Raw genomic sequence first — 19,063 nt, 5'->3', positions numbered from 1 at the left:
AAGCAATGCAAACGTATTAGAAATTATACATATTACCTCCCACAAATAAGGGCATTATATAATTCTGCCCAGTGCCTACTCAGCATGTTACTGGAATCCAAGCAATAATTTACCCAGTTTGGACAGATAAGTTAAAGAATTTTGTTCTTAATCCTACAAAAAATAGGAAGTTATAAAAACTTGTCCAACTGCAGGAAATGCAGGGGTGGGGAAGAGACTGACATATAACCAAAAAGTCAATCTGACTAAAGAGCAAATAAATTGTAAAGAAAAATTAAGATATGAGACCAACCTAGAGGTTGGTATGAAACTATATAGAGTCTGAAATAATGACGGTGGCAGCAGGGAAGGAAAGGAAGGCATAACATTAAGAAAGATTTGACAAGACTTGGATGTGGAGGAAGTCTGTAGCTCAGATGGTTCGGAAAGCCTTCCTTGAGCACCCAAACTACGTCAGGTCTCCTTGTTACATGTGCCTATAGAGTTCTGTCTTTTTCCTTTACAGAACTTAGTACAACTTCAGACTTCTAATTTCAATGTGAAAAGTTCTAATAACAATCTATCTCTAACTTCCCCAAATTCGCATTACTCTCTTATATATAGATCTTCACACATGGATCTAGTGGGTGTTCCATAAACGTAATTCAGTGTTTTCTCTCCTCACCACCATGCTGTTCCCTCTGCTTGAAATAACCTCCCTGTAATCACCAACTATCAAAAGTCTTCTCTTTTAAGGCCCAGTTTGAAGTGACTGTTCTTCTTATGAATATACTGTTAGCTATTTACATGGTTAACCTTCTATATTGTTTTCTATTATAGTTCTAGACATTTCTCTCTTCCACGAGAATGAGGCAAACTCCTTGAGGTCAGCTATGGGGTGGAAGGAGCGGAGGTAGGTGTGGAGGGACTGAATAGATGGGAATTCCAAGCACAAAGAACAGGAGAAGAGAAATCGCCCAAGAATTCAAAAAAAAAAAAAAAAAAAAAAAAAAAAGCCTAGGAATAATGTCCACACCTTCTCCTGAAGGATTCTTATACCGGGTTCTACAGACCCAGTCTTTCCTCCTAATCCTCATACTAGTTATTGGTGATAATATTTCTAGAAAATCACTAACCCAAAGAAATATAAGCTGCAATGGCGAGCCACACATGCAATTTAAAACTCTCTACTAACTACATTTTAAAAAAGAAAAAAAAAAAGTAAAAAGAAACAGGTAAAATTAATAGCATAATTTTACTAAACCCGGTATATCCAAACTATTATCAAACATATAATCAATATAAAACAATTACTGAGATATTTTCCTTTTTTTTTCATGCTATGTCATCAAAATCCAGTGTATATTTTTGACTTATAGCACATCTCAAATCGAACTAGCCACATTTCAAATGCTTAATAGCCACATATGACTAGTGGCTGCAGAACTGGACACTGCAGCTCTAAAATAACATCTCTGTCATTCACTGGAGCTTTTAGCCCCTGCCCCAGTTATCCAGGCTCCAGCCCAATACCCTGGGCTGTGTTTCTTAACTCCTCATCATTACTCTCCACCCTCAGCCACTCACTTTCATGGCCACACCTTGGACCTTTCCACCAGAATCTGTACCACCTCCAAAATCACCAGTTCAAATACTCACATACTCCAACTATCACCTCCTAGTCTTATGTGCTTAAGTTATCTCCACTGCAACAATTCAACTTCTTGCTATCTCCAATTAATTGATGTTATTGCTCTCTACCCCTTCAGGTCCAGCTTAGATTCCATGGTATGTCATGGTACATCATTAAACATTCCTTTGCAAAAATCCCTTTGCGCCTCTATGCCTGGCACACTCAACTGGCTCCAACTTTACAACTCAGGCAGACAGAAGAATGTAGGTATACAGGCAAACAGATGTTATAATACATCCATAATCATCAATCGCAATGGATACAGGAATTCTATTAAATTTTCCAGGGAGCCAGCAGTCAAACTCCCCACAGTAATTATTTCATAACTTTTCCTTGCTCCTCCCACATATCCTTCCCCTTATAACTGCCTTTAGGAAGCATACATAAAACCAATGACTTTCTTTAACAATGCATTCAACATTGTTATTTGATATTACTTGATAATTTAAAAAACCTTCCAAAATTAAAAAATTGCATTTCTTGCTAATTATAAAGATTTAGATACAGAAAGGTGCAAGAGATCAAACTACTTTTCATATACTTATCAAAATACTAGAATGCAAGTTTCATGAGGGCAAAGACTCATTTCCAACCTACTGTTGAGCATCTAACAGTATCTGGCACATTAACCAGCCCTCATTTTTATTGATGGAATGAATAAAAACCTTGCTTTAAAAAGCAACTGTGATTTGAAAGGCCAAACTTGAAATAGGCAAAAGGCAGGGGGAGGAGAGAGTCCTTGTTTGTTTTCAATATTTGGCACAGAATATCTACAGTCTAGTAAAGGCATAATTATTTTTATTCTACATAAACCTTAAAAAATGTATCAAACAAAATAATGGACAAAAAGATATAAAGTACAACATAGATTTGAATGGTTTATGCTTCCACCAAAAAGCTAGACTTTTCTTATAACTCTGATTTAACTTCTTCATAGATTACACCATGGACACATAATAGTCTAAGCACTTTTCAAGACTTGACCAAGTGTGGATCACTGTGGCGATTAACTTAAGTTCCATTTTCTTCCCCAAACATCATTGAGCATAACTGTTAGATTCTATGGGAATGTATATTTGCCACAGTTAGGCATTTTTCCAAAATGAGGTTTCCAAAACTTTCCTCTCCACCCGTGGAAATCTTCCTCTTCAAAGAATATTACGTCAAATTTGGAAATGTATAAGACTATGATATAATTAAATAGCTTGATTAGAAGCAAAGGCTTAAAAACAATCTTATAAGTTAATAATACATAAAACTAACATTTCACTACTAGTTTTGATTTTGAAAGTAACCTATTAATAAAGTTACATGGAGGAAGTGAGGGAGGAGACAGGATGTGGGTGCACAAAACAAAGCCTCAATGGTTTGGAATACTCTGTTAAGTTTGATGTTTGTTTTATTAGTTGCCTATAAGCTATACATTCTTCTACAGTTTTGTATATACATTTTGGGGGGTTAATTAGATTTATAAAATAGACAGACATACAGATAGATAGACAGAGGTACTGGGAATTGAACCCAGGACCTCATGCATGCTAAGCACGCAGTCTACCACTGAGCTATACCCTCCCCACCTACATTTATTTTCTTTTAAAGCAATTTAGCTTCCTCTCAGAAAAGAAAACACTTTCTATTAACACAATATAAACCCTAATTCAACACTGGCAACTATTTAAGAATGGTCATCATACAGTTTGTATCATGAGCCTTGCAGAAAGCTTACAATATTCACCAATTAAATACAGACTGACTATACACAATATTTATCGTACCCTCTCCTAAAAGGAAACATAAAGAGAATAAAACAAGAAAGAAATAAAAATTAATTCACACTCATGAAGAGCAAAAAGACAATAAATGATTAAAAAAAAAGAAAACAAAACAAACGTGGAGGTTCATTCCTCTGGCAAGAGAAAACAGAAAAGGAAATGGAGAAAATTACTAAAGGATTAATACAAGAAAATTTCTCAGAAATAAAGGACATGTGTCTCTAGACTGGGCCACCAAGTACCTCAGCACAATGACTGAAAAAATAACCCACACAAAGTTTCCACATCATGAAGTTTGAGCATACCAGGAATAAAGATCCTAAAACCTCCAGACAGGTTACAAGGAAAAGTTCAAAAACTGAAATGTCACTCTTTACCCTGTACAATGTGGAAATTATCTTTAGTTTCTGTTACAAGGCAAAAATATAGAAGAGAAAATGTCTGTTCAGACTGGTCAAAATTATATCATACTTCAAACTGCTGAGAGTTTCACTCAAGGGATAAAACTAGTCTTTAGAGAAAATTTTCTGAAAAGCTAAGATTTGTCAAAGATTTAAAAGTAAAGTAACTTTGAGTAAGATCATTATTAGAGTTCAATGTTAACTTTATTTAAACTCCTCTTGCTCCTAAGATTTTGGTTTCTTTAATTTAGTTTGGCATAATACCCGAAAAATGAATGAGATACTTTATTAAAACCATGGGGCAGGAAGGGGGAGGTGAGCAGGGGGCAGGTTGCTGTAAGAAAGAGACACAGGAATCTCAGAATTAAAAGCCTTTTTTATACATAAGTTTTTCAAAAGAATAAGTTACAGTAACCAGTTTGTTTTTTTTTTTTCTAATCTAAGTCATTTGTATGTGAAAGCTGAGGAGAAGCAATTTTCTTAAATGCATCAAGAATGTGGAGATTCATAGTTAGGCAAAAAGTACAGATCAACCACACATGGCTCTATTATTTATCTTAAGCAGATAATTACGATGCAAGACAGTATGTGTCCATCTCTCCACCACATTGAATTCCTTTCTGTCAGGAGTTATGCTTTAACCATGTTTGTATACTGATGACTAGCCCAGCACCAGGCACATGGAATACACCCAAATATTTACTGAATAAATAAATGAGTGCATGAAAAGGCCTAACTATATAGGAAGTATAACAAGTTCTCTTCAATACCATGTTTGTAACAAGCTAAGACTGTAAAAGGGAAAATATTAAAGGATCAATTTTTAAATCAAATGAAAAAATTACTTTAATATTCATTAGGTATTATATACTTCTTCAATCAAATACTCTAAATTCACAGCTAACAAGAGATTGCGCTTCATACTGCTTTTTCCCTTGACCTTTATTTGTAAAGTTTCCTTTGAACTTTATTTGTAGAATTATCTTCAGTAGAGAATAAACGTTTTGAATTGACAGTTTTCACTGCATCCTCACGACCACCACCGTCACCACCCTCCCTATACACTAACACACATTGCCCTCAGACCCCATTCCTTCAAATGGATTATGCAGTTAGGATGACAGATGTTTGAACAACAAAAAAATGTGTCACTTTTACCAAAGCTACAAATAAAACTGAAATCTGTTTGCAAAACAAAATGTTCGGTATCACCCTCCACACTCAACAGTATCACCTGTTAACATCAACAGTTTCCAGAGAATAACTCAGTAAAGTATGAAGTGTTTACCTACAAGAAAATATGTTCTAAACAATTATCAAGCAATCTATGAGTAGCAAATTTAACCTTCTCAATAGTTACAGCACGTTTGGTTTATATGCAAATGCTGCTAATTATAAATGAGTCTTATCTAATATCCTTTCCATAGCACAGCAGGATTGCCACTTGGAAAACCTTTTTAAAATACTTGCCACATATACCAAGAAGTTACTTTTTAAAAGTAGTCTGAAACTGAGGGTTATTAACTTTCATTGTTCATCCTTCCCATTAGTCTGAACTATAGCTAGGACTCCTATCTAAATTCAGGAGTGGAAACTAATGGCAATCCTAAAATTCATGTTCTTTTCACTAATTATGATTCAATTAAACACAAAACATATTTTTTTAAAAAGATCTTTCACCCTTAGGATGTTACTTATTTTCAAATCACATATTAGAACAACTTCTGTGACAAAAAAAATCTTCCTTTTCCAGTAAAGTATACAAGTCACCCTGGGGAAAGATGCTTGAGAAATACAGAGGCTGAAATTTTTCAAACATGACTCTAAAGAAAGGTAGAAAGAAAGTGAAAAGCATTCAGTTTATAATCCCTAGCTCCCACAACAGGGAAAGGAAGAAAACAAAATAGGTCAAATGCAAATCAATCATCTTTGATATTTGGTAAGGGCTAATAAGATCTGCTGAAGAGGAAATTATTAGCTAAAATAAGGCTAGGGGGCAGCTGTACGGATTTTTCATTTACCAGAGCTAATTCCATCCCCTATTACGGAAAAAAAAAAAAAAAGGCAATCAAGGGTTGATACATAACCTTAAACAAATAAAAAATTATACGATCCCCACACCTTTACTGATTGAAATATTGGAACACGTTTATTCAACACAACACAAGCTGCTTAACATTTTTACTACAAGACACAGGATACAATTAAACAGCTCTGCTTAGCAAACTTGCCTTGGAAATGGATCACTATTACCTACACGCAAACTGTTTTTTCTTTTACATTATAAAAAATACCATGGATGAGAAGGTGAGAGGGATATTCCTATTTTAAACTACAGACTCCTACACCTTGAATCTTACATAAAAAAGAGCACTCAGGTTCTCAAAATTTTGGCTGTCTGGAGTGTTTTATAGTCTTGGAAATGGAGGACCCCCCAAAACTTTGTTAATCAAATCTATTCATGTTCACTGTGTTAGAAATTAAAACTGAACTGTTGTCTAATGGACACATAGTTTTAGTTTTGTAAAAAGTGCGGAAGATTGGTTGCATAACAACGTAAATATATTTAATAGTACTAAACTGTATATACTTAAAAATGGATAAGATGGTAAGTCAAGTTATGTATATATTACAACATAAAATATTTTAAAGAAAAAAATCAAAGCAAAAATTTAAAAGATCTGTCATTTTGAAATAATTTGTTAACATAAATCAAAATATCAAATTAAAAAAACTATACTAAAACAAAAAATATTAGCAAAACGACTGTCATTGTTTCACAGTTCTGAAATCTCTTTAATGTCTGACTTAAAGACGACAGCCTGATTTTCATGTCCACTTTTGCATGCAATCTGCACTAGGTTCTTTTGACTGAAGTATACAAGTAAAATTCAGTCTCATTCAGGTATCTAGTGGAAAAAGTATTTCAATAGCTTTCTCAGATAACTGTGGATATTCTTTGATCCTTCACCAAAACTCAACAAGTGGCAGTTTCTTAAAAGCTGCTCCAATATGGAACCTGAAACTGTATCAATGAACATTTCCTACTCTGATAAACTGAAAACTATTGGTCTATCTTCCATTTCCAATGGATCTTTTTACCCATGCATGATTTTGTAACACCATGCACCGGTTACTTAGAAAATACTGGTTCACTGATTTACACAGTTCTTCCATATGTTGACCTTTTCATTATACAACTTCAAGATATCACATTCATTAATGCTACCGCTGAGTTTACAAAAAAGGAAAAAGAAGTTATGTATTGGGAAACTGTAGAGCTCTAAGTGGCAAATACAAGTCTTCCAAAACTCTATTTTCACTCAAAGCTTGAATTTTACCTTTAACTAAAAAATACTGTCAGTTTGTCAGGCTCGCTTGGTTTAGTTCTGAGAAAATGTCTGCCAAATAGCCAAGCCTTTATAACCATACTTTGTAAGCCATTCTTCAGAAAAAGTGGTATTCTATGAAAAAAGCAGCTAGTTCAGCATGTGACTCAAACAACTGTACAAGTTCTTTTCCTTGAATTAACCATTGGATTTGATGTTCAGTAAAAGTGGTTTGGAGGACTTTTCATTTCATCAAACAAGTATTTTTTAAAATGTACTCAAAGACTGAGACATAATAAAATTAGTAAGTTTTATTGCTTCATCAAGGACATTAAGTGTAACTGCCATTTATTTTTTAATTCCTAGTGCATGGTGATGTCCTAAACCAGTACAGTTTAATGCTTCTGTTCTAATTCATGCAATTTTACCCACCACTGATTCTGCAAATGTCAATATAGCAAATAATGCCTCACTATTATTGAGAAAATAGTTTTGACCTGGAGTATCCCCAGAAAGAGTCTGGAGACGTAATAGAAGTCTGGGAGATAGACTCTGAGAACCACTGAAATAGCTGATGCATTACTTGGATGATTAAGAAAAAAAAATGTTTTTAGTATACATCACATTATAACAAGAGTGTTTAAATATACACAATAATATGGTGATATGCTCAAACCACAATCTGGTATTTCACACAGTCAGAACTCAAACATATAATGAACAACAAAATACGATATACTTCCTGAATAACTTAAGAAATAATTACCAAATACTTATCATAAGTCAGACTCTGAGCTAGGTGCCTCTACATTCCCTTTCTTGGGTAACTCACAGAAGCCCACAGACCAGATTGATGATTTTAATATACAAGAAAAAAAATTTATCCTGAAATCTTTCAGATCTTTTTTAAGATTAGACCTACATGGCTGCAAGAAAAAGTCTGAAAATTCACCATAAAGCGCAAGATAGCATGTTAAATTCTATTTTAAGCACTATGCCATGAAGCTAAAAACAGGCTTGCTCACATTCAGACACCCAAATACAAAATGAATTCTGTCGCTGTGTACTGCCAGAACCCCATAAAGAACGCTACATTTCATTTCTCCTCAAGCCAAACAACGCTTACCTATTAGTTTTATTCCTATTTTTAAGTGAAGTTCCAATATTAACACTATAGAAGCTACATTAAATGTGGCAACTACTATTTTTTAAACATACAGAAAAACCATCAATCAAGTTAAGAACTTTTAGACATATACACCGATAAATTCAAGAAGATACATATGAAATATCTGCTCTATAAAAAAGAATGAGACTATCTCGTGTTGAGACATGTCATGGAAAAAGCTTGAATACTGTACATTGTTTAGTGAAAAAAGCAAGTCAAAGGATATTATGTATAGTGTGTATAGTCTAATTATGTAATGTATATACATACATTTAATACATACTTACTGAGTTCCATCTATGTCTCTAGTTTGTTCTGAATCAAGACATATACACATACAATAAATTACAAATGTTATACAGACATAATTAAATGCCCATACAAACAAAAATGAGTGGGACAGACATAAAAGGCTACATATTATATGATTCCATTTATATGAAGGTTCAACACAGGCAAATCCATAGGGACAGAAAGTAGATTAGCAGTTGCCTGAGGGTGAGGTGAGTTGTGGGCAGTGGGGGTGATAGCTGAAGGGTGCAAGATTTTTCCTGGGAAGAAAAATGTTCTAAAGTTGGTTGCAGTGATGGTTATACAACTTTGTGAATACATTAAAATACCATTTAATTGTGCACTTTAAATCGGTGAACTACATGGGATATGAATTTTATCTCAATAAAGCTGTTATACTCTCTCCTCAAAAAACAGAATAGGTACCAAAGTGATAGCAAGGGGTGAGGCGTGGGTGGGGTGAAGATGATGAAGGCCTATAAAATTTTACTCTGCTTACTGCTGTATCATCAGAGTGAGAAATGTATGCATTTATCATCTATGTAAATTAAGGAAATGTAAAAGGTAAACTTAAAACAGTGTTTCATAACTTACTCTGGATTTAATGTTACTCAAGCTCATCTACGAAGCAGCCATGGAAAAAAGTGTGAAGATATGAGCCTATCTCAGAACATTCACAATTCAGACTGGGATATAAACATGTGCTTCTGCCCCCTAACAGAAACAAATCTTAACATAATTTGTTCACTTGACAAATCTTAGGCGCCTATTGTGTCCACAGGGTAGGGATGGGGGAAATGGAGTGGTATACAAAGCAGAACACTAGTCAACAACAAAAAAAGCAAACTAACAGCTCTGGCTTTAAGCTAAGGACTTTTGTTATCTCGTGGAGGAGACAAAACACACACACAAAATATACCAAGGTCAGACTATAGAAAATGTTGAATACCAAACTGAGAAGCTAAGACTTTATCCTGTTTTCGATGGAAAGCCAATGGAGTTACAGGATGAAAGGAGTGTTTTGGGAAAATTGACCTGGCAACCAAAGAGGGGAAACTGAAAGCACAGAAGAATAGCAGGAAAGGTAAGAAAGAGATGAAGTTTTCTAAAATAGGAACATACACAACAGTCCTGTAAGAGTTATTGACATTTCAAAGTTACTAGTTAATGTTCAAAGGGTTTATGTTTGTTTTGTTTGCATTTCTATGGTGAAGCAGAAAAGGAAAAAAGGTGATTTCTTCATCTTAATGAATTATAGACGTTCATGGCTAAGAATGAAGGTTTACCAGAAAATTCTGAGGGGAGGAAGGGCTGGAGGAGTTATCTTCTCATGTGATATCACGAAAGCAAGAGTAGAGGAAATCAAAAGCAATGACAGTTCCACAATTTTTTAACAAGAAAAGGGAAGCAGTATAGTCAACAAACATTTTCTAGAAAGAGCAGCAAAAAGTGCAAGACAACTTGTGCTATTTCTGCAATTGACAGTAAAGGACAACCAAGTATTTTTAAATTTCTCTATCACCTATTTTCAAAAAATCCTAATGATTCAATTTGTTACATAAATGCTAAAGATTATAGTAAGGAGCAAATTTAACATATCAAATTTAGAGTATAATCCAGTCCATATCCTTAATTTCATCAGCTATCCCTTCTGTGGTGCAGTACTTTTCAAATGTTGCACAAATAATATTCTTAATTGAATTCACATATGCATTTATTAGCTGATTTAACCCATAAAGTTCTTTTTTAAAATATAAAAATGTTTTCATTGCCTATTTAACCTCCTTTCTCTAACAGCCTCCTTGAAACATTACCTACCAATCTTATACTATGGCAAACACTTTGAGATTAAAAATATGGATAAGGCAAAAATTCTTAACTTCCACTGTCTTTATATTAATGTTCAGCATTACTTTTTCTTTTTAAATATCAGTTAAAAACAGGTGGGCATGTAAATAAGGCACATAAACTTGCAATATTTGATTACTGTGATACAATTTCCAAAATCAACACTTCTTGAAGTAAGTTATACGTGCTATTTCATAATCTACTTCATACTGTATCAAATATTCTGATTCAGAAGCAATGTTTACTTACATTTTATAAAATCTATCTCTGCCATCATTTAATAATCTTATCTGACAGGTTTACAGGAACAGAAACAATAAAGGTAAAGACAATGAACAAATCAAAAACTACTTATTTCACTCACAACACTTTATCCAATCAAAACTATCATTCGCACTGTTTCCTGAGGTACAAAAAAAGGTCTATCAAATAAATATTCAGTTAGAATAAAACATCTGCAAACTTTTAATCAGGCTGTTTGTCAACACATTGTTTAAAACAGTTTAAAAAAAGAGTGGAAATAATCTAATTGTCCAGCGACAGGGGACTAGCTGAATAAAGTACAATGTTACCTTTCAAATAATCATATAGACCTGTATTTACTAACCTGGAAAGGTAGTCATGAAAATAGATTACAAATAAAGAGTATCATTATCTCTTTTTATGGTGAATATACATATGCATAATGCTCACAGAGAGAAAGTCTAAATGGATAGATACCCAGATGTTAACCATGATATTTCTAAACGCTGCGACTACAGGTGCTGTTAATTTTTCTGCTTACTCTTCAGTGTTCTCCGAAACTTTCCCAAGCAAAATAATATTTGAAAGAATTAACATCTATGATTCTAACTAACAAACTCCAAAATTTTCCTTGCAAAAAGCCCAAGGAATATCCAAAAATATTCTGGCATAGAGCAAGAGGGAAAGTATTAGCAACAACATAACTAGAATTCTTTGTGAGCGAGGCACCCTAGAGGGCTCCCGGGACTGACAAGGCACCTTTAAGGCAGCCTACAGTACAGGGTTTTGAAATCACAAGACCTAGGTTCAAGTGCCTGCCACTTTTGTTTGTACGACCTTGGGCTAGTCACTTACCCTTTCTGGGCTTACTTTATAGATAAAAGGGAGTATTATCTGCCTTTCTTACCTCAATGAACTGTTGGAAAAATTAAAGAAGATAATGTGATACACTTCGAACAGCAAAGTACCATACATTATTCAAATATAAACAAAAAACAAGGTACTTAATGCCAGAGCAGAAAACTTCAGAACACAGCACAATCAAGTCTATGGAGTAATGAACCAGGGGTTTTGTTTGTTTTTAAAGAGAACATCTTGTCATAAACACCCAATTTTTCAGAAATTTAGATAATTCTTCCTAGTCCCTACTACAACTCTAAGCCCTTTTCTTTTCTTATCCCTAGCTACAAGCAAGAACGGTACAACTTACACTGAACTCAAAAGCCTCAACAAGAACCCTGGAGCAGCATGTTGATGGAGTTCACCAGCAGAAACCCAAGGTTAATCAGCTATGGACTCACCACTAAGCACTGCTGCAATCAACTGGGATTACAGAAGACTCTTTGAAGAGAAAGACAATACAACCACCAAAGAGAAACGGTGGAGGAAAAAGCTGTATTTCAAAACAAGTATATGAAATACTTGAAAACTAAAGTGTTTTATAAATTGCTTTTAAATACTGTTCATAAAAAGGGTGACTTAAAACAAAAGCCATCTAAATGTGGCACTTGAGAAAAGCAAGTTATGGAGATTCAAATCAAACCCACGAATAAATTTTCAGATTTACTTGCTTCCATCTGAAATAAAAGGTGACAAAATCACACCATAAAGATCAAAATTAAGTGGCTATTTCTTGAAAACAGAGATGCAGAATATGATGACAGAATTTATTGACATGCTTACATAGATAACTACTTTTAAAAGTATGGTTTTTAAAGTATGATTTCTCTTCCCCTTGAATTTCATCATTTACTCCACTAAAATGATAATGAACTTCTTCCTGCCTACTGTTCCTCCTGTGAGTTAAAATGGCAATGTAACTCAATTTGAGTTTTAATGCAAAAAATGTGTAATTTTTTTTAAGTACTTTAAGAGGAGCTACATGAAGCTGTCAGATTATTAACTTCCAAGATCATATGACCCTCCTGCTTCTCAGTTCCCAAAGATAATAAAATGCTCACTCTCCACATTCCTACAAATGTCATTTATGGATAATTCCCCTAATAAAAAATTAAACCTTTCATAAACAAATGGGTACAGAGAAATTTTTGATATGTATGATTCACAATCTAATTTTTATTGGCACTATCGTTAAGTGTTGCAGTTTGCACTATTCCTACAGGGAATACAGATCTATCCATTTTCCTCATCTGATCCTGCAGATCTGTTACAGATTTAAAAAGACTCACTGAGATGGGTTATGAGGAAAACAATTATGAACACAATCCACAGTAAAATGAAATGTGGGTTATAAGTTTAGATAAAAAAAAAGTCACTGTATTTACTCAACGCCTCATAGTTGGAAATCCACTGAAGCACTGTGTTTTCACCTAGAATTCTGAAAAACCTGAGCTTTTCTTAATTCTTACTCTGACTTTCACTCCTTATTAGGAATAAATGTTATTTACCTCCAAAAATCACAAATAAAAAACACTCAGAAAATACAATTTCCAAAAAGGGTTATCTTCCAAAGCTTACTGCACAGAAAATTATATACACGTTCTCAAATAACTAGGGTAGGTGTTCTTAAGATCATCTTCTCTCCTTTAAAAAAAAAAAAAAAGAACAGCAAATGTAATCATAATCAAATATAAACAAAAATTTTAACATTGCCATCACCAGCTAAGCAATTTATCACAGCTCCTCAAAGTACTGGGTAACACACAATGACAGATCATTATGTCAAGAGGAGTTATTATAATTAGAAAAAAAAAAAACCTGTACAACAGAACAGAATAGTAGAAAAAACTCCTTTGGAAAAACTCACGTAGATTTTGGAAAACCAAAAAAGGAGATCAATTTTAGAAAAATAATGTTTTTCCCCGCAAGTGTGTAGCGTTTATCCGATGCAGGATCATTTTTGTAAAGAGAAACTTTACTTAACAAGACTCACACCAGGGATCTGATCTATCCCCAAAGGCACTTTCTTAAAATGAGAAAGAACAAAGGAGGAAATCTCCCAGCATGTGCTTTCCATACCAGTTTCTTTGGACAGCATCAAGAGTGACAACATAGCCAGCACAGGCTTTTCAGCTTTACTCTGTAGCCCACGTATTACAGAACTGATTAGCTATCATTCAAAAGGATTCCTAACAAAATAAATATTAGAAGGCAAAGGATCCCAGCAACATAGTGACTACATTTTAAGAGTTATACCATAGAAAACGTGTATCTTAAAGTTGCATACTTTATTTCAGGAGTTAATTACCTCCAAATAGTCAAATTCCTGAGGCTTTTTCATTTCAGTCAGTAGTTTGAAACTGGAAAAAACGAAACCATCCATTCTAAATCTGCTCTCCTTTAAATTAATTTGCAATAAGAAGTAAATTTTAAAAAGAATGACAAATGCAGAGCCTAATTATACAAATTTTGGAATGTTAACATTGCAAAATTATTGGGGGAAACGATCTCCCATCAAAGCTTTCCACTGAAAAACTCTCCAGAAACAAACCAGGCGTTTGGTTGTTCTGGAAGTTGTCGTTTCATTATAAAGGAGACAATTGTAAGAATAATTTTTATTAATTACAAAAAGAAGACTCTCCCCAATGATGTACAATTGTATATCCCAATCTCCACTCTGACAGAGATGTCAGTTCTCTGGGTCAGGATACAACCAGCTGCTCTGCTCACACACAGGAAGCCACGGAGAAGGGAATATCGCGTTCAGAGCCTCGAAATAATACGCGTTAGTTAAAAACTGCTTGTTACTAAAGCAAAATTATTCAAGCGGAGCCCCATTTGTCACAGTCCAATCATAAGGGTTCCAACCCCCTCCTCCAACTGCTTGTGTAGTGGTGTATCTGCTTCAGTAAAGAAGCCATCATCAGGTAAAGAAGATTGGGGTGGGAGAAAAAGCGGGGAAAAGGGGGCACTCTTTCATCCAATTTCGCGAGGCGTGAGTAATTGGTACAGTTGGGAGGAACGGAGGAACGTTCTATTTATTGGGGGTTGAACTAGGATGAGGGGAGAATTTCGTTCAAATCAACATGGCCAGCAAGATGTCCCTACAAACAAAAGGCAACGGGGGGATATAAACACGAACCATTCACCTCCATCAGCTATAGCATCGCCATCATGGTGTGTGCAGACCCCCGAAGGCTCCTCTCACCCTCCAGCCAAAGGAAGAGAAGGAAAAGAAGGGAGAGTAACTGCCTCCCACCACCTACCACTGCTTCCAAATACACACCCTTCGAGGGGGTTTCTCCCCCACGATACCCGGAATCAGGGCGAAAGAGTACCGTCCCGCCCAGGGAGACTCCCCCGCTACCCACCGGTCGAACCCCAACGCCAGCCGGGGGTTCAGTAAACTTTACCAGAGCTTCTCCCCTACATCCCCACCCCATCGCCCCAGGATCGCGCTGCCCACCAGCGGGGCACCCCGGGCGCCTCCTGACAGGCGGGCAGCCCGGGAGAGCAGAGTCCGGGGCGGGGGCGGCAGGGAGCCACGGAGGGGCGGGGCGGCCGGAGCCAAGTTCCCGGGGGTCTGAGGAGAGCGCCTGACAGGAGCCCGGGACTGCAAAGGAGGAAGAGGAAGCGGCGGCGGGGAGCTTTCCCGATCCCCCCTACATGAACACCCTGCCCCTGCCCCCGCTCCTCCCGGGGGGCGGGGAGGCCGACTGGAAGGTGAGGAAGCCGAGCCCGGGGGACAGCCGCGGCCCCCACCTCCCGACTCGCGATCTCTTCCCCCGCCACCCCCGCCAGAGGCGCCCACAACAATAACACGCCGGGGACGACCCGTCAGCGCCCCCGAGGCACCCGGGGCCCGCGGCCCGCCGCTGCCGGGCCCCCTCAGCTGGGGCCGGACGCGCCTTTCCCCTCTACAACTCCAGGTCCCGGTGGAGTCAGGCCCGAGCGGCCCCCCAGGGTCGGACCCATCCCCCCCGGCACCAGCAGCGCCGTCTCCGCGGCCGAATATTAGAAGTGAATTCGAGCTGCGCTTTACCTTTAGTTCCGCACTGTCCGCCATCTTGCGTCTGTCAGCGCAAGCGCAGTGAACCTCGCCGGGGGCCGCCGCTAGACCCGCCCCTCTAGCCAGCCTGGCCCCGCCCCGGCCCGTCCCCTCTCGCCCCTCCACCTCCCCGGCCCGCCCCCGGCCTCCGCCCCGCTCTGGATGCTCGCAGCCCCGCCCCGGGCACGTACAGCTGCGAGACGGGCACGTACCATTTAAATAATGGCGCCAAGAGGGGAGGTTTGACAGTTACTCCCCCCTCGGCCTCCCCGCCCCCCATCCTGGCCCGGCTAGCGCCTCCCGGGAAAGGCCGGAGCGCGAGGGCTGCTGGCCGGAGCCCCGCCCCTCCACGGCCTGCGGAGCCCTTCTGCAAATCTTCGATGCCTACAGTCGCAGGAAACAATAATGCCCCTCTCCCGCAATCAGCAAGTCCTTTTCAGCACCTGCTACCTGCTCGGCTACACGTGGGCTAAAAATAACAACCCGTTACATTTCATTTAAGGATCACTTAAAGCATTTCCAGGTTTTTTAGCTCAGATCCTCATGACGCAGTGAGGCAAGGAGAGATTACAATTCCTGTGCTATATACATCCTGAGACGTAAAATCTCAGGAAAAGTGACTTACCCAAACAAGGACTTTAAAAAGGTTGCCTCTAAGACAAAAATTGTTAAGACGTTCATTCATTAACGTCTTTGTTTTAACAAATAATGTAGCGGCACTATTTCTAAGGGCTAGATATACACTGAGAAATTAAATACAACGAAGCTCTAACAGGGGAAACAGACAAGTGAACCAATAAAGATACAATTACAAATGATGAGTACCAAAAAACAAGCAAACAGTCCCCGAAGAGAAAAGGAGGTTGGAAGGAAATGTACTTAATCCTGAAAGGGCTTTCTCCACTGAACTGATATTTAAGTAGACTGATAAAAGAATTATTTCACACCTTTCCCTCTCCACTAAAAGCCTCCTATACCTCCTCCCAAACTCCACTTTTTGCTGCTCATCTTTGTCTCACACCTGATAGAAAGATGTCAGATATGAACTTCCTTGTCTTCTCACCATCAAAACTACTCTTAAAGGCACAGTAACATTTGGGATGCTATGAATGAAGTTTCCCTGTGCCTGTGAATGCCAGTCCCTCCACCAAGAACTCAGATTTTTCCCCTCCACATTCGTAAGAATTTCACCCCTACAATAACCTTGCCCTCCAGCATCATTACTTTCCCCCCTCTCTATTGGATGGCTTCTGTCTGCATATAAACATCCTGAAATTTCTCCCATCTAAACAAACCTCCTTGACGCCCAAATCGCCTCCAGAACTGCCCGATTTCTCTGCTCTCTTCACTGCATAAATTCTCATAAAGTTTTTCAAGAGCTCTCTGCAGTGCTTGCCCCCACTCCCTCACTTCATATTTATTTAGCCTACTCAGATCCAGCTTTGACTTCCCTCATCAGGATCACTTATGAAGATTACTAATGATCACCGGTTTTCCGAAGCCAATTGCCAATTCTCTATTCTTATCTAAATTGAACTCTCAGCAGAATTGCAAACAGTTGACAGCTTCCTTTCTTTTGAAACACTTTTCCCCCTGAACTTCCCTCAATATCTTATTGTCCTGAGTTTCTTGTTCCCTCCCTGGGCCCCCTTTTCAGTCTTTTTGCTGATTTCTCCTCTTTGGCTCAGTCATTAAATGTTGCTATGCTCCAGGGCTCAGTCCTTACCTTCTTCTCTATTTTACCATCCCCAGGTGATCTCATCCAACTCCTTGACTGTAAGTCTACAAACGGAATGACTCTCTGATTGCTGTCCAGCCCAGACCTCCCCACCAAAACCCAGACTGGCTACTTAATATCTCTACTTCACAACTCATAGTCGTCTCAAACTCATAGCAAAAGGCCTTGATTTTACCCCAACACCTGCTCCTTCCCCAGGATTCTCAGTGGATGGCAGCATCATCCACCCAGTTGTTCAAGCCCAAAATATGGAAATCATCCTTGGTTTCTCTCTCTCATTAACCTCTCACATCCAACCTATCAGCCAGCCCAGTCTAAAACATATCCCAAGCCTGTCCGTTTCACTGTGTCTCCACCACCCTCACTCTACTCCAGGCTGCCATAATTTCACAAATAGACCGCTGGGAAGGCTACATAACTGACAGGACCACATTATGATTTTTGTGGCCCTGGGCACTTTTGCCTTATAGGGACTGTGGGATAATAAAACAAATATAACTTGACTTTGTCCCTGGCTCCTGGCACAGAGCTCCTGAAACCCTTGCAGTTTTCTGAGTGGTAGGATTGTCTTTTGTTACTCATAATGAGCCCCTTTCCACCACACCTGAATTTATGCTAATGAAGTAACGTAGGGTGGGGCTCCTAGGAAATTTCAGGATGGGATCTGCTCACTGCAAGACCAAATGTGGTTACAGACATAGAATACAAACTTGTGGTTGCCAAGGGGGCAGGGGGTGGGAAGAATAGACTGGGATTTCAAAATTGAAGAATAGATAAACAAGATTATACTGTATAGCACAGGGAAATATATACAAGATCTTATGGTAGCTCACAGAGAAAAAAAAATGTGACAATGAATATATACATGTTCATGTATAACTGAAAAATTGTGCTCTACACTGGAATTTGACACAACATTGTAAAATGATTATAAATCAATAAAAAAATTTTAAAAAAGAAAAGAAAAAAGACCAAATGTGGTTAGAGGGAGGTTGGTGAATACATGGAAGTACTGGGAAGCCTGGTACCTGAAAAGGGTTTGGGAGCTCTGCATCCTCTGCCCCGAGACCTACTCCATGCATCTCTTCCATTTGGCTGTTCCTGAGTTGTTTCCTTTTCAATAAACAGGTGCAAGTAAAGTGTTTTCCTGAGTTCTGTGAGTCTTTCTGATGCAGGAAAACGGATGTGGGGCATGAGGAGGGCCATGTCCCAGGTCTTGGTGGAGCCCCTGTGGTGTGCCCCACCAGGTGTGGGTTCTTGGCTTCTCATGGGAAAGAATTCAAATGTGAGCCACAGTTGAGTAAAGGTAGAGTTATTTAGAGAGATACATACTACATAGAGTGTAAGGCAAGAGAAAGGCAAGGAAAGAGGTGTAGAGTTGGGTGCTCAGGTTAAAGTAAAAGTAGGTACTCACTCCATAGACAGAGTGCAGGCCGTCTCTAAAGAGGAGGGAGTGAAAAAGGGCCGCTAGGCATAGTGTTGCCAGTTTTTATGGGCTCGGTAGCTTCACAAGCCTACAGGTGGGACCATTCCAACTACCCTGGTGAAGGGGCTGGGATTCCCAGGAATTGGGCCACCGAACATTCTTTGGCCTTTTGTGGTTAGCCCTGGGACTGTCATGGCGCCAGCAGGCATGTTATTTATCATTATAGG

General features: G+C 38.2%; 1 protein-coding gene across 1 annotated transcript in view; it reads right to left on the bottom strand.

The window, feature by feature from the left end:
- The window catches only part of PIAS1 (protein inhibitor of activated STAT 1), a 115,032-nt gene extending 99,313 nt beyond the window's left edge, over nt 1-15,719 (bottom strand). Inside the window, exon 1 of the mRNA XM_010985125.3 lies at nt 15,667-15,719. Within this exon, the coding sequence (XP_010983427.1) occupies nt 15,667-15,690 (24 nt within the window). The 5' untranslated portion in view covers nt 15,691-15,719. The remainder of the gene's footprint in view (nt 1-15,666) is intronic.
- Between the last annotated feature and the right edge of the window lie 3,344 nt (nt 15,720-19,063).

The sequence above is a fragment of the Camelus dromedarius genome, chromosome 5 (assembly GCF_036321535.1).
Source record: "Camelus dromedarius isolate mCamDro1 chromosome 5, mCamDro1.pat, whole genome shotgun sequence".
Classification (NCBI taxonomy): domain Eukaryota; kingdom Metazoa; phylum Chordata; class Mammalia; order Artiodactyla; family Camelidae; genus Camelus; species Camelus dromedarius.
Note: the sequence above shows the minus strand (reverse complement) of the source record. Positions and strands in the feature narration are given on the sequence as shown.